At 36.7% G+C, this 16511-nt stretch overlaps 1 protein-coding gene across 1 annotated transcript in view; it reads right to left on the bottom strand.

Annotated features, from left to right (window-relative positions):
* MIER3 (MIER family member 3) overlaps nucleotides 1-16511 on the bottom strand; it is a 29448-nt gene that overhangs the window by 8905 nt on the left and 4032 nt on the right. Inside the window, exons 3-8 of the mRNA XM_027520037.1 lie at nucleotides 15518-15663; nucleotides 6235-6369; nucleotides 4909-5029; nucleotides 3932-4017; nucleotides 3671-3743; nucleotides 1509-1660 (exon numbers count right to left, since the gene is read on the bottom strand). Of these exons, the coding sequence (XP_027375838.1) occupies nucleotides 1509-1660; nucleotides 3671-3743; nucleotides 3932-4017; nucleotides 4909-5029; nucleotides 6235-6369; nucleotides 15518-15663 (713 nt within the window). The remainder of the gene's footprint in view (nucleotides 1-1508; nucleotides 1661-3670; nucleotides 3744-3931; nucleotides 4018-4908; nucleotides 5030-6234; nucleotides 6370-15517; nucleotides 15664-16511) is intronic.

Here is a 16511-nt window from a genome sequence, read left to right as displayed (position 1 = left end):
ATAAGTAGCTAGATATTATCTTATTCTAAGAAAACAGCCGGCATCAAACCATGGCTGGTATTATGCTTAATGTAAAAACCTGAGGTGTATTCTGTGGTCACTCACTCAGCTGTGTTCAGCTCTTTGAGATCCCAGGGACTATAGCCCACCATCCTCTGTCCAAAGGATTTTCTAGGCAATACTAGAGTGGGTTGTCATTCTCTTCTCCAGGGGATCTTCCCAACCCAGGGATTGAACCTGAGTCTCTTGTGTCTCCTGCATTGGCAGGAGGATTCTTTACCACTGGGCCACCTAGGAAGCTCTTTCAACAAAAGCAGGCCTCAAACCACCATTACTACCAAAAGTCTCTCAGAGTTATGGCTAATGTAGTAGGACATATAATAAGAATAAGAGATATAATAATGGTGAGGAAGGAATAAAAGTCTAATTTAATAATTTTAAGACTAGAAAACCTAAGAGAAACAACTGAAAAATCATTATACTAAATTAGTTTCAATAGCTTGAGAAAAAAAATGTTAATCTATATATTTCTCTAAATCAATAATATACAAATACAAATATACTAGAGATCCCATTTACAAAGCTAAATACACGCACACATTTCAAGACAATGAGGAATCAATTAGACACATGTGATATTTAAACAAAAACATTCAAGTGATTAAAAAAATCAAATAAACAGAGAATCAGATCATGCTCTTCAAATAGAAGGTTTAATGTTTTAAAGGTACTAATTCTTCCAAAATTAACTTACAGTTTTAACAAAATATCAGTAGAAAAATCCAACAGGATTTCCTTTTGACAGCTGACAAAACTGCTCTTAAGTTCAGCTAGTATGGCTTCTCTATGTTATTTGGAAATTCAAGTTTGAGTCCACCTATCTCTGGGCACCCATTAATCAAGATTAACTAGACTAGCAATAACAAGTGAAAAGGTATATGAGAGGGGTAAAACAATGCCAGAGAGAAAAAACCCTGATAAGCCATACTCCTACGCTTATCCCACATACCCTCAGGAGACTGCTCTGCACCTACAAGTACACAGTACTTAACAGATACCCTAAAGCAAATTTATACACACTTAATAGACATTAACTTTAACCACTTCCTTAATAAAGTTCAAGAATAATCCAAGAAGTAACTTCATTGTAAAATCTCAAAGTCCAAGCATAGAGAATGTCTAAATATACGATGGAATATACAGTCACCAAGAATGAACTATTAAAGAAATCTAAATAGCAAATAAAATGAGATTAAGGGATTAAAAGGATACAAAATGGTATCTAAAGTACAATATATGTGTGTATAAAGGAAAAAAAGCCAGAAGACATGAAATAACACAGAACGGTTATCATTAGGTCCTGGGGTTTTTTTAAACCAGTATCTTCCAAGTTTTAGAATCAGAAAGAGACAGCCAGTTCATACATTAAAAACGTTTTAATCAAATGTAAGAATATTAAGAAGATATTACATTAGTTAGCTGCTACTTCAACAAAAATTGATGTATACCTGTTCATTGTCCCTTGTATGTGTTCCTGCAGAAATCCGATCCATTATTTTTTCATTTCCAGTTCTTAATGAGGTCTCAACAAGGTACTCCTTAACTTTGCTCTCCAAAACCACACCAGGACGCCAAAGCAACTGGTCTTCATTTTCATACACTGATAGAGAACATCCCATTAACATGTTAAATGTATCAACACACTACAAGATGTACACAAACTGTTCTCCCTCTTCCTATACAAGTTAACTAACTTTGAAGACCCTGGTCATCTGATCGTCTGGCAAGCTGAGTCTTTCATCAATAAAGGTTTAAAACAATTTTTTTTTAAACTTTATTAAGGATCAAGTATTCCAGTGACTAAAGCAAGCAAGTTTTTTTGGTGGTTGGATTTACCAAATTAGAGGCTTTCTCTGTAGTCTAATGGAGACTTTTCTAAGTAGTCTAATATAAAACCCAGCAGTGGTATCTTACATTCTTCTAATGAGGGGGTAAAAGTAACCTGTGTAAATTCAGTAATAACTTTACCGAAAATTTCTCTTTAACTCCCTAAATGACTCTATGAAATGTCTAGAGGTTAAAAATTGCAAAAAAATGAAAATAAACCAACAGAAATAAAAATATCAGCCAGTAATGAAATAACTAGGAAAGATCTATTTTCCCTTTAATATACTGATGAAAAATGGAAAAGAATGGTAAACAGTAAGAGAAGCAAAGTTTCCACCTTTTAAATAAGCTCATACTTAATAGGCAAACATCACTAAAACAAACTGTATATTTTATTAATGTAAACACTGCTGCCATTCTCAAAGCTTCCACTCCACACTATAAAGTCACACAGATGGCCCAAGTATTTATCCCATTGCTCCAACTTCAATCCATTCTTTAAGTGTATAATAATTACTAAATATAGCTAATGAAAGTAATTTACTGAGAGCTCACTATATAGCGGAGACCATAATAAGTGCTTTACACTCACAACTGTGTAAGGCAGGCACTACTACTCCCAATGAGCTGGAAATTAAAAATAAAGTGTGCCTATGAAGCAATCAGACTCAACTTTTGAGGTAAGCTTCTGGAACCAGTTTCTTTATTCTTTGGTCAAAATTTAAATAGGTAAAATAGTTTGAGTTTATCTCCTCTTAAGAGAGAGAAGGTATATGCTCCTTTCTGAAGGTGCAGAACTGAGCAAATATCACCTCCATCATGTCTCATCTGAGGACTGGCTGCTGCTGAACATGTACTCTGCCCAGGGCCAAATCTATGTGGTTTCCAAGTTGAGCTAGGAAAGTGTACCTGGATTTTTACTTCCCACCACCTCATCCATCCACATTTTCAGAACTAGCTATAGTTAGAATCTATCAAAAATGTGAGGAAAACTGATTACACTTAAATAGGGGTGTGTAACAAAAGCAGCAGAATCCTTGAAGTGAAGTCAAAGTCGCTCAGTCACGTCTGACTCTTCGTGACCCCATGGACTATACAGTCCATGGAATTCTCTAGGCCAGAATACTGGAGTGGGTAGCCTTTCCTTTCTCCAGGGGATCTTACCAACGCAGGGATCAAACCCAGGTCTCCCCCATTGCAGCCGGATTCTCTACCAGCTGAGCCACAAGGGAAGCCTGAGAATATTGGTGTGGGTAGCCTATCCGTTCTCCAGCAGATCTTCCTGACCCAGGAATCAAACGGGGTCTCCTGCATTCCAGGTAGATTCTTTACCAATTGAGCGATCAGGGAAGCCCTGAATCCTTACATTCTATCCTTCCAGGGCTGGGGCAAGGGAACTTCTTCCAGCTTCATTTTTCTTAAGCATTTCTTCCCCAAAAGATTTTATCCCTCTGTTTTCATTATCTCGGGTGATACAGTGCTACCAGCTCCCACTGGAGTTGGGTGTAGGCCAAAGAGCTGTACATTAAGAGCAGCTCCACTATTTTAACAGGTGCGTAGCACACTAAGCCGCACCACAAGAGGCGGGGGGACGGAGGAGGTGGGCAGCGGTTCTCTGAGTCTCATGGTTAATTCTGATATATTCCTAAGTCAGGCTAACTCTTCCCCTACTCCAAATCTATCTTTACATTCACAAGATGAGTATACAATCAGGTACTGAAATAAACATATTGAGAGATAACTTGGCTTACCAAATATTATCAAAATTAAAAGCCTTTCTTACCTTTCTCATTACCAGCATATTCTCCGAGATAAGGTGGAATCTCTGCTTGATATTGTAAACCAATCATTATTTCCTTTAGAAAAATTTAGAAGTAGAAACAACTTATTATAAAAATAAATACTGGGAAAAAAGTTCCAATTCATTCATCAGTTACTACAAGTCTACAGTTATCTTGCAAAATTACCTTAAATTATTTCAGAAATGTTTTTAAAAGCTACTTTAAGCCAAATGATGTAAAGCTGCAATGGTAACTTAACATACCTTCCTCAGATCTTCAGGTGAGTTACCACTGTCTGTTTCAACATCTTCAACCTCTGAGTCTTTATCTCCATCACACGTAGTATTTGCTTAAAAGAAGAAAATTAAATCTTTAAAAAGGGTTTTGTTGCCTTTCTTTGCAGCACCTGAAAGAGTGGCTGATATTTTGTGATAAAAATTTGCAGAGTAAATGAGATCGGCACAAATACACTAAACTTCTTGTACTAGTCTCATTTTTACACAAGTTAAGACATTGAAAACATGAAGAAAATGCTTGTTATCATTATAATTATTTGGTATACGATCATACAGTTTGGAAAGGCAAGAGGAGAAAGCAGAGCCCTGGACTACACTGATTACATTAATCCAGAGAGAGACAATCACAGAGCAGCACAATGAGTTCATAAAAATAGTCTTTTTGCACACGTAAGTGTATTGTATTGGAACTTGTTAACTGAACAGTTCTTCAACCATAAAAATACCTGAGAAATAAGCAAAACTGCATGTAAGAAATTATTTCAATCCAAAGACCTTTTAAATATTGCTGATATACATTAAAAGATAACACCAAGGAATTAAAAGGAAAGCATTAAATCAATCACTAAAACTACAAAAATACTGCTGGCAACTGATAGCAGTTTTCAAAACCAGGAAAGTAGGAGCTTTTTAACAGAAACCTAAAAAATGTCTATAAAATTTCATGGCTGAACCAAGACTGGTTGCCTTAGCAACAGATGAGTCTTGAGAAAGAAAACAGCTTTGCAAAACCAAACAAATGCTTTCATTTTTAAACAGCATATTAGTTTACATCTCTCCCAATAAAAAAAAAGTTATAATCTTATTCAGATTATAATAGTATTTTATTTCAATTAAGTAAAACACTTAAAATATTCTTATGAAAACTATATTACGTAACAAAATGTACTCAAGCCAGAGTATCAGTGCTACTACTACTACTCAGTAATGATTGGATTTCTTACATCGTAAAGGTCTAGGGAAGAAGTCAGAAGTTTCATGGGAAGTCACAGATGGAGTCAGATCATCTGCGGAAGACTGAGTTTCCTCATCATCACCTGACAATAGGTCTTTTGCTATTTCCTCCTATAAGAAGAGGAATGCAACACTAGGGTTAGAAATAATTATATCCCATCAATATTAAAAAAAAATCTTGATAACATTATTCATAAACATGATGGTATTATAATACAGTTAAGAACTATTAATAGTTGAAGCCTCAGGTTTGAGAAAAGTAAATTTGAAATTCTATAATTTACTTCATGTATATAATTATTTAATAACATTTACTACTTAAGTATATATAATATCTAATGATCCATACTATTACATATTTATGATATAACAAACAATCTACCCAATTTGTGGGTATACAGAGAATTTATCTGAAGTGACAAATTTTTAGTGAACTTACAACAAAAATAATCTTACTTCTAAGCAGTTAAAAGTTAAAATTAACTTTCTGCCAACTTAAATAACTAAAACAAAAGTCTCCAAACTCCACTCTTTCAATAACTTTAAAAAGTTCAACTAATGTACCACTCAGACTAGCGATATAATTTTGAAAGAAACAGTTCTGAATTAATTTTATGTAAGTATATAGTCATCCTTGTGCCTGGCACACAGTAGGCACTCAATATTTGCTGAATGCCTATGGCCATTAAGGTCTTTGGTACATTAACATCACTTTTGAAAAGTGGAGACAACACAACTCACAGGAAGAGGTTCCAAGATGTGGATTCCTCTCCCTGCTTAAGACCTGAAAGTCGAGGAAAGCTTCCCAGGGATCCATCAGCAGAGACCATGACTATGAATTTTTCTCACCAGGGACTGGCCACCCCTACAACCAGCCTATGTTAAAGACGTACCACTGAGGTCTTGGCTGCTATGGCCGCTGTCACTCCCAGAGCCCAAGAAAACAGAACTTCTCTCCAACCTCTCCATGCCTAAGCCAGCTTGTTTGAAAACTTCTGGGGATCTATTAATCAATGCATTCATGTGTCCACAGGATCAAAAGAAGTTAGGGCAAAATCTAAGTGTAGATATAATACAGCTACACAGGAAAGATAAAAAGTTATGGAAGAAAACTCTAACATTCAAATTATTATGAAGTTATTACTAGTTTTAAAGTAGTGAGATCAAAGCCAAACAATATTCAAATCAGTCACCAAAATGACAAGAGCAACAGTCCACAAGAAGTTTACAATTCAGAATTACGAAGTACTTTAAAGAAACTAATAAAAGCAGTCAATGGTAATAGATCTGGAATTCTTCTACATGCTTGTACTTACTTTGTCTAGTGTCATATCTGGTAGTTCATCTGCAAGTTCACTTGGGGAGCTATTTGCACTGGAATTTGCAACAGCTGGAATTGTAGGTTCATAGCCATAGAATGCCAATAAATCTTCTAGAGGCATGTTTCCTTCCTATTCAAGCCAGAGAACAAACATGAACTCAGTAGATGCCACAGTGCTGAACGGCAGATAAACCACGATGCCATTAATGTTCACAAAGCACATATATCAAAAGAGCAGCACCAAATCAAAAACCAAGTTTTAGTTTTGTTTTTTGTACAATATACAGAAAACAGGATCAAATGCTAAGAGCTGTAATCAATATATGAACAAAAATCTAGCAATTAACACCTTAGTTTTCATTTTCCAGCATCATTTTACTTTTTAAAGACTTTGTCAAATATTTGCTTTAGGGCATACTTTTTCTTCCACTTTTCATTACTATATTCACCTTGAAGAATGACTTCATATAATTTTTAGCTTGTTTCCCTGCAATTAACAGTTGACCACTTGATTTATTCTTTGTATTAATAGGAAGATACCTAATAAGGCACCTTGGCTGAACATTTATGAACACTACTGTTTATATATCAATGTTCAAAACACAGTTATCCTTTGATATTCCTACTACTTGTATCTACATTCTCTACTAGCTATCTTTTCCCCCACAACTTTCTGATGAAGTTTGCATTACCACCAGCTTACAGATGAGAAAGCTGGGGCTTAGTTCTGCATCTGAATTCCAGGCACTCTAGCTCTCTTACTGGCGATGCTGCTTTGATAAAATTACATACTCGCTGCAGTGCTGCCTGTGTTATGAATGCTTATGCGAAGCCATATAGAGGCAGTCACTGTTTTTCCCCTCCACTAATCTGAAAATAAGTGCTGTATTTCCTTTTTAAAAATATTTTAATTCAACCACAAAGTGCATAGAACCATTTATAACTATCATTTAAATAACTTCAAAATGATACACCCCTACTGTACAGCACAGAGAACTTTACTCAGTGCTCTGTGGTGACCTAAATGGGAAGGAAATCCAAAAGAGCGGGGAGACATGTATATGTCTGGCTGATTCACTTTGCTGTACAGTAGAAACTAATGTAACATGGTAAAGAAACTATACTCCAATAAAAAAAAATTTTATGAACCCATACATCGATGAACTAGCTAATTTCTTAAATATTTTGAAGATGTTTATGTCCATCTATAAAGAGATTTGCTTTTAAAACTTGCTCACGGTTCAGTTTTCCCCTTAAAAAAACACATCTAACTTATGAAGCAAACAGCATGAAAATGTGAAGCAGAGTATGCAAAATACGCCCAGTTGACCACAACAGCGAGCTATGGAGGACCAGTGACGCTGCCCACAGCCCACAGGGGACACAGGTTCTGGAGACCCCAAGAACTGGCCCTCACTTTTATAGCTGGGCTTCCCTGGTGGCTCAGACAGTGAAGAATCTGCTCACAAAGCAGGAGACCTGGATTTGATTCCTGGTCAGGAAGATTCCCTGGAGAAGGAAATGGCAACCCACTCCAGTATTCTTGCTCAGAGAATTCCAGGCACAGAGGAACTGGGTGGGCTACAGTCCATGGGGTCGCAAACAGTCAGACACGACTGAGTGACTAACACACTTTTGCAGTCTAGAACTTACATTCTGCACTATGCCTGAATGAAACAGGTTCATGTTATGAGCTTAGAATAAGGTATATGACAAAAGGCTAACTTGTAAATTTGCAATAGGAGACAAGCACCTTTCCAATGACCATGCCATCCATGAAATCTTTTCAGCTTGGAACTGAAATCAGTCAAAACTGCTTCGGAAGCATGGATAAATTCAGCACAAATTAAGCTGTATGGTCAGGATGAACAGAAGTTAACCCATGCCATGGGAAAACCATGAATTATTTCTCCGAAGAATGCCTTGAAGGTGCCAGAACCACGATGAGAATTTCTCTGGTCCTGCTCCTTATAAAGTCCACACAGCCCATTCCCTTTCATTCACACTACTTATGAGACTGGGTTGCAGCCTTTGCCAACCACCTGTTAATGGTATTTCTCTAAAACTTTAAAGTTTCAGATTCCCTCCATGTACTGGGGAGATGGCAATTTTCACTCATCATGCACTGATACTCCACCTTACCATCAATATAGCACTTAATGGGTTCTAGGAACTGTGTGGAAGACTACCAGCTATAGAAAAAGAAAATTTCCAAAAAAATTCCTGCTCTCAAGGAATTCAGTCTTGGTGGAAGGAACTGATAAGTTAACAATTATAAAACACCATGACAGCTGCAATAATCAATTCTGGAACTGGTGCTATGAAATGGTGGGAAGGAAGACCTACACTCCAGGATTTAATAGCATACGATAGGGAAGTGTCACACAGAGGATAATGACTGAGAGAAGTCTTGAAAGACGAAAAAGCTTTTAACAGATGAGGCTTGTATACTAGGGACCTGTGGCTTGTCATCAGAAACACTGACTGAGTAGTGACTGCCCGGAGGCAGGTGGTGCTATGAAACACAGGTCTTCTACAACTTACAGACGAGGGAGGATACTGAAAATACTCAAATGCAGAACTGCCAATTATCATGAGTGCAAAAGAAACAGTCCTGAGATACAGAATTACGTGGAGAGCCCATTGTCGTGGGGTTGCAGAGGAAGACAAGTGACCTTCAGCTGAGGGCCGAAATCTGAGAAGTGACCAATCAATCCTGTGAAGAGCATTCCAGGCAAAGGAAACAACACACTTGAGGCCTGACTGTGGTTTTCCACTAAGCCAATGGCCAGAACACGAAGAGGAGAGTGAAGCAGGGTTCAAGAGGAGATTAGAAAGAGAAACAGAGGCAGATCGCGAAAGGCTTCTCGGCAAAGAAACTTGGAATTTACTCCCAAGGCAATGGGAAGCCACTGGAGACTTATAAAACTAGAGTGACATGACTTTACTTCTTCTTAAATCCTGAGCAGCTGTATGAAGAAAAATTGCGGAAGGTGGAGAGATAAGAGAAAAGCAGGGAGATCACTTGGGAGACTCATGCTGGGTTAGTGATACAGACTTGGAAACAAGCAAATAGGTGAGATACATTCTGAGGTGGGAATCAAACGGACTATGGAGTAAAAGGGAGAAAGAAGGACAACTCCCCTGATTTCTATCTGAGCAATTAGGTGGTGGTGACTTTTATTGAGACAGAAAAGACTAAAGGACAGGAAGGCTGACGAAGGAATTAAGGAGTTCTGCAGTTGTCACAAGTTAAGTTTGAGAGGACTATGAAACATCCAAGTGGAAAAGTCAAGCTGGATGAGAGCCTGGAGCTCGGAGGATCAGGCTGGGCTAAAGATATAAATCTGGCATTCATTAACATCTAGATGATATTTAAAGCCACAGGAGTAGATGAGCTCACTCAGGGAGAGTAAAGAGAAGGGGATCTATGTTTTATTAGAAGAAGTTTTCAGATATACTACCCTATAGGCAATGGGACACATCTGGAAAATTTTGGACATGATTTTCATTCTGAAAATAATGTCCTGGGGGAGTAGAAGAATAAGAGCCCAAATTAAAGAAGGGAATTATCCAAGCAAAATTAAGAAATAAGAATCTGTTTCTTGACTTACTTGATAGAGGGAATGTAGATAACAACAGTAGTCTAAGTTGATTGCCCATTTCTGGCCTGAGAAGGTTAAATAGCTACAGTGCAATTATGAGACCAAAACAAAAGACAAACAAGTGGGATGGTAGATGATGGTTTAAGGTGAAGTTGAAGCAATGGGCTTGAATGAGTCATCCAGAAAAGGCAGAGAGAGTGAGAAAGACAAAAATTAGAACCCTGGGGTACAGGGTTTAATTGATGATATTCATCAATTAAAATAGGGGTAAATAAAGTAAAGCCCATAAATACAATGGAGAGAGATGTCAGAGGGTAGAAGTAGAACTAAGAGAAAATGCAGGATTATTAAGTTAAGGAAGAAGCAAAAATGGAGAAACCACAGATGGTCACTCAGGTCAAATATCAAAGAGAGATAAAGCTAGACAGAGAGAGACGTGAATTCTTTGTATTTGTCAATCAGGAATTACTGATGACCTTACAATCTGTTGGGAGAAGCAAAGCTGAGGACTGAATGAGTGGAGAGACAATACATATATTATAAAAGGTGAATGAAGAAGGCAACACAGGGTCAAAGGAGAATTTCCAAATGTGAGAAATGTATCAGTAGGATTCCACATTGAAATTAAAAAAAGCGGGGGGTGGGGGGGGGGCGGGCGGGCAGAAGAATAAACTGAGGACTAAAAGAATGAAAATTCAGGAAGAGCCTGGACTGTGGATGATACTTTTGGAATGAGAGGGGACAAAGAAAAAGCATAAAAGCTAAGTTTGCATGTGTGGGGCAAACAGAAGATCTGAGCAGTTATTCATGAAAATTCTACTTTCTCTATAAAGATACAAGTATGATCATCTGTTGAAGGAGGAAGTGGCCATCTTAGTGGAAAGCTCATTATAACAGTCAAGGGATGACACTACAATGACCCTGAGAAGGGGCTGGTGCTAAAACACAGAAATTATCTGTACTAAGACTTTGTACTAAAGCAAAACTGGAAAAGATTAATCCAGTCCCTGAAGTACTTTACAAATGAGCTTTTTATTAGAGCCTATTAATAAATCACTTAGTCCTTTGAAGCATAGAAGCAATGTTTTCAAAATTGAATTAGCAAATCTCCAAGTCTCTAAGGATCCATGGTGTTGAGATCAACTCAGAAGTTTGATCTAGCACCATATTCTAGGGATGAGGACTTTATTTCTAAGGCATTTTGTTGAATCTATTTAAATTTCAAGGGTCCCATTTAAGTGCAGTCATACTTATTATAAATGAACTGTTTTATAAATTGAAGGATTTCTAACAGGAAGAGCACATGATTTAGAGACAGCTGCTGCTAAGTTGCTTCAGTCATGTCCAACTCTGTGTGACCCCAGAGATGACAGCCCACCAGGCTCCCCCGTCCCTGGGATTCTCCAGGCAAGAACACTGGAGTGGGTTGGAGTGGGTTGCCATTTCCTTCTCCAATGCATGAATGTGAAAAGTGAAAGGGAAGTTGCTCAGTCGTGTCCGACTCTTAGCAACCCCATGGACTGCAGCCTACCAGGCTCCTCGGTCCATGGGATTTTCCAGGCAAAAGTACTGGAGTGGGGTGCCATTGCCTTCTCCGATTTAGAGACAGAGGACTCCCTAATTGTTAACTACTACTGTGGGCAAATCACCTAACCCCTCTCATCTCTATCTCCTTATCTGTAAACAGAAAAACACATTATTTCCTTAATCCTCTGATGCACAGCCTCACATACCAGAAATCAGGATGCATCCTATTACCAATGTACAGATTTCTCATAGCAAGGCTCCTCTCTGCTCCCATCTATGCTATTTTTTGAATCTACAGTACATCTTACCATCAACAAGGCCTCTAAGCAAGGAAATAATGCTAGTATTTCTCTGACACACCTGACAGCGTTGCTAGATAGGGCCGATGACATTGTCTAAGTGAGGGAGAAACTAATTTTAATATAACACCAGTCTGATACCTTAAAATACAGGCTGCAAAACAGAATACATGTAACTTTCTAAAATGCTTTAAAAACAAATAAATAAGGACTTAAACCCAAGGCTAAATGGTAGAAAAGACGTTTTTCTACTTCTCTCAATTTACAATGAAAATCAGAGTAGAAATCTCTATATTAATGAAAGCAGGAATGTAAATTACTTTTGAAAAAGTTTTAGGTCTAATTCTAGGATTATTAATTAAAACCTATCAGGAAACAATAACATGAATAAATTAAAAAATAGTACAATATAACACAAACCTTATTTTAGTATTTTTGGTAACTAAAATCTTGTCATACAATCTATTCTCTATACTTACCAAAGTGCCACTATAAGAAAACTAACTTTGTACCTCTTTTATTTTCCATAACATACAACATACTAAAAATTTTTAAGAACCAAAATAAAGGGCATATATAGATTATAAACTATCAAATGTATTTACTATAAGCATAAAAACTTCTAATTTTTTAAAACATGAACATCAAATCCCTAGGACTGTTACCATGTACCAACATTTGAATCACTGTTGCATAATATAAGATTAATACATTATTTTAAATTGTACACAAATAATTTTAAATTTCTTTAAAAGTAAAATGATCCTTACTCTTTAAATATGTGTCTCTAACTATTATTTCTTTTATTTTCATGTTTCATTAAACATCAATAAATAGAGATCACATTTACAATTATGGGCTTCCCAGGTGGCTCAGTAGTAAAGAATCCACCTGCCAAAGCAGGAGACTCAAGAGACATGGGTTCGAGCCCTAGGTTGGGAAGATCCCCTGGAGTAGGAAATTGCAATCCACTCCATTCTTACCTGGAGAATCCCATGGACAGAGGCGCCTGGAGTGCTGCAGTCCATGGGGTCACGAAGAGTCAGACACAGCTGAGCACACATGCACGTGAGCACTACAGTTATGCTCTACTATAGATAATCACAGTTCAGAGGGAGCGAGCAGTCAGCCACTCTTAGAACAGTTCTTCTTGTGCCTTGCTCAATGAGAGAAGGATGAGCCTTCTGAGCAGGGACACAGCACTTGGGCCTTCACTAGAATTTATTTAAAAATCACCTGTATTTTTCTGTCCCAATTTCCAAGAATGTGACAAAATGCCAAGAAGAAAAACTGCCTAAAGAGAAGCTGAAATATTTAAAGACCTATAATTTTTCTGAATCTACAAATTCAGTGATAGGTATCATTACAAAGCAAAGATTTAATTACTGGAGTTTACTAAACAAAATGAAAATCACAGGAATAGAAACTAGGTATTTCTATGAATAGCTAAGTAAGTAACTCTTTGCTGTTGATTATTTCTCTATATCTTCCCTAATTTTCTTTTAAAACTCATTAAACACAGATTAAAGCAGATATTACTATAATCTCTGGAAGAATAAAACCTACAAATTTGAAAAACAAAATTTTACTGGTCCATAGATCTCTACCAGATTACCCATACTCAAGTAGTAACTATGTTTAACACATTAAAAGAAATTTTAAATTCATACTAGTTTAGTGACAATACATCTATTTGCATGGCTAAAGCGCATTTGTATTATTTTCTTATATCATGCTGTAACTAGATTGCTGTCTCCCTATCTTTAACAGCAAACACACAATTAAAGAAGGTGCATCATGAGACCACCTAGGACTTTTGCTCATGCCCAGAGCAGTATCCTGACTTAAAAAACTACAGGAGAGAAGTAAGAAGAAGCCTTCCACGAACTTCCACATGAGACTAAACATCTTTTACTACACATAAATCCTTTCTCCCATAGCGCTCACTGCTTACTGCTTTTATGGTTCTTAGCGGAGGACATCAAAAAAATCTTAGTTCCCATTTGTCACCCCACACTAGACCGTAAGCTGCTTGAGTCCAAAAACACTGTCAAACTGCTAATTTTTGCAATCCCATGACCCACCACAATCCCTGGTTCACTGATAATGCTAGTTGGATTATAATTCTCAGTTATTCTAGGCTACCCATTCATGAGAAGTAGAAAGGAATTGCCTGAAAAATATCAAGGCAGACCTTGAGAATATTGGGCATCTTTTCTTATCAACAGGCAACATACTGTCATCACCCCTGAAAGAAGTAATAGGCAAAACCTTTCTTCTTGAGTATTTCCTAGCAATTTTACCTCTATATTCCCAAATCTGTTCAGCTTTTATAGGAGATATACGATTTTTTAAATGATTAAATCTAACTGCAACCATGTTGCATTAATTTGTCAAAGAAATGAACATCTTTAGAAAATTTCAACTCTTCAGGAGCAAGCCTGGGGTCTAGGCCCTGAAGACGCCTGTGTGTTAAGATGAAGGAAGAAACGCAATAATAGCCCAGCTTTGCCTCACAAAAGCAGAAGAGATCATACAAGAATGTGTTTTGCCTTCTTCAAGAAAAAGAAACACAAAAAATTCAGTAGTATTCCTGAAAAATTTGTTATTCTGGGCTGATTAGAAATTTGCAAATAAGGTTAATTTATAGATAAATAAAAGGAATCCTCTTTCATGGAGGCCTCTCTCTGTAGTTTCTGGTTATAAGTATATGTTTAAAAATCAGTTCATTTGAACCTAAACTGATTGGGGGTTTTAAAAGTTATAAACTACATTTACCCTACCAACTTTTTAAAAGATAACTGGAAGGTAGGATAGAGGGTATTACTAATTCAGTAAAACAGTGTGATACAATGCCAAGAGGCTGGGCTAGGATTTAGAACTCTCCTACAGTTCTCTAGATCTCAATAATCTCATCTGTAAATGTACCTACTTCATTGTGCTGGTATAAACTTAAAAATGGTTGGAAGCAAAGCAGAAGCGTTAGTCACTCAGTCATGTCTGACTCTTTGTTACCCCATGGACTGTAGCCTGCCAGGCTCCTCTGTCCATGGAATTCTCCAGGCAAGAATCCTGGAGTGGGTTGCCATTTCCTTCTCCAAGGGACCTTCACAATCCAGGGATTGAACACCAGTCTTCTGCATTGCAGGCAGATTCTTTACAGTCTGAGCCACCAAGGAACAACCCCACCTCCCACCAAAAAAAAACAGATTAAGAGATAAAAAATAATTTTTAAAAATTAAATGAAAGTGTACTTATTAGGCTATTCTTCAAAATAAGAAAATCAGTAACATTCTGTACAAAAGTAAATATGCTGATACTATTGTTTTAATTGAAGTATAGTTGGTTTACAATGTTGTGTTTCAGGTGTACGTTCAAGTGATTCACTTATTTATATATACGTGTGTGTGTGTGTGTGTGTACATACTCTTATATACAAATATATATATTCTTTTTCAGATTCTTTTCCATTATATGTTATTACAAGATACTGAATATAGTTCCCTGACCTATACAGTAGGTCATTCTGATACCATTTTTATTTAAGATAGGTTGTAAAATAATTTATAATAGAATTCAAAATTTTTACTATGTTTGTATTAAACCTTCACTATAAGTTTGTGAACTATATATATAATATATATATACTATATATATATATAATTTCTATAAAACGTTTTTAGGAGGTGTGCATTATGATGTTATTTTTCACACACTGAAAGATTTTAACCTGATTTTAAAAATCTATTGACATATAGGTGGTTTAAGTTAATTTTAGAGAAAGATGAATACTTCTTAAACAGCAGAAAAGCAGAACATCAACCAGTACTGAAGTAAAAACCTTTACCTTTTCTAAGTCTTCGATTTCAGAATTGAAGTTTTTACCCTCATCCATCATTTCCTCCTCTTCGAGAGTTCTTTCATCGTCATAGTCATGGACCAACATCTCAGCAGTGGGGTCAAAATCATGATCCTCAGAAGACAAAGACCCAACTAGAAAGAAACACACTAAATCACTTTACAAGTTCATAAGGCTATTTACAAAAGAAAATAATTTGTGTTCTACTGCCAGTTCCTTTTAATGTTTATATATGAGCTTTATTAAATGCATTTATTATGTACTTCACAAGCTATAAAGTTAAGACCATACAGTTTCTGAAAAGATATTTAAATCAGCAAAAGAAAAAAGCCAGTTTATAACCACTTTTATAAGGTGTCCAATCCAAGAGAACATGACTTTTAATAGCAACAAAGTGATTTAAATGGAGTGGTCTTTAAAAAAATGTTCTAACAAAAGTCGCTTATCAGTTAGTTTAATACGTTTGTCTAAAAGCAGTAGAAAAATGTCAAAGGGGTTATGAATAGAAGACTTCACAAGAATCTGCTATACACTGAGGCTAAAAACTTCAGAAGGGAATATTAATTTTACTCAATTCTCACTCTCAAATAAAAGTTCAAATCACAACAGAAACCTGGTTTTTTAGAACAAACCCAAGTTTCTATGAGGCAGCCACACAGCAACTGAGTCTTGAAAGGCACCACCTCACGTTTCATGTCTGTAACAGTATTTCAAGCTCCCCAAAACTAACCCGTATGAGAATGCCTTTCTGTGGACTACTACTAAGTACTTAAGATTATGTGAAGGGAATACAGAAAATCCTATCTATGGGCTTTGGAAGATACATCCCATTGCAAGCTGTTTTGGTCAATTCAAACTTGTTTATAAGATGGCAGTGCCTGGAAATTCCCTAGCGGTCCAGCAGTTAGGACTTCCACAGCCAGGGGCATAGGTTTGATTCCTGATCAGGAACTAAGATCCTGAAAGCCTTGAGATGTGGCCA

This window comes from Bos indicus x Bos taurus, chromosome 20 (assembly GCF_003369695.1).
Source record: "Bos indicus x Bos taurus breed Angus x Brahman F1 hybrid chromosome 20, Bos_hybrid_MaternalHap_v2.0, whole genome shotgun sequence".
NCBI lineage: Eukaryota > Metazoa > Chordata > Mammalia > Artiodactyla > Bovidae > Bos > Bos indicus x Bos taurus.
The sequence above is the reverse complement of the archived record's forward strand: the minus strand, read 5'-3'. Positions and strand labels throughout refer to the sequence as shown.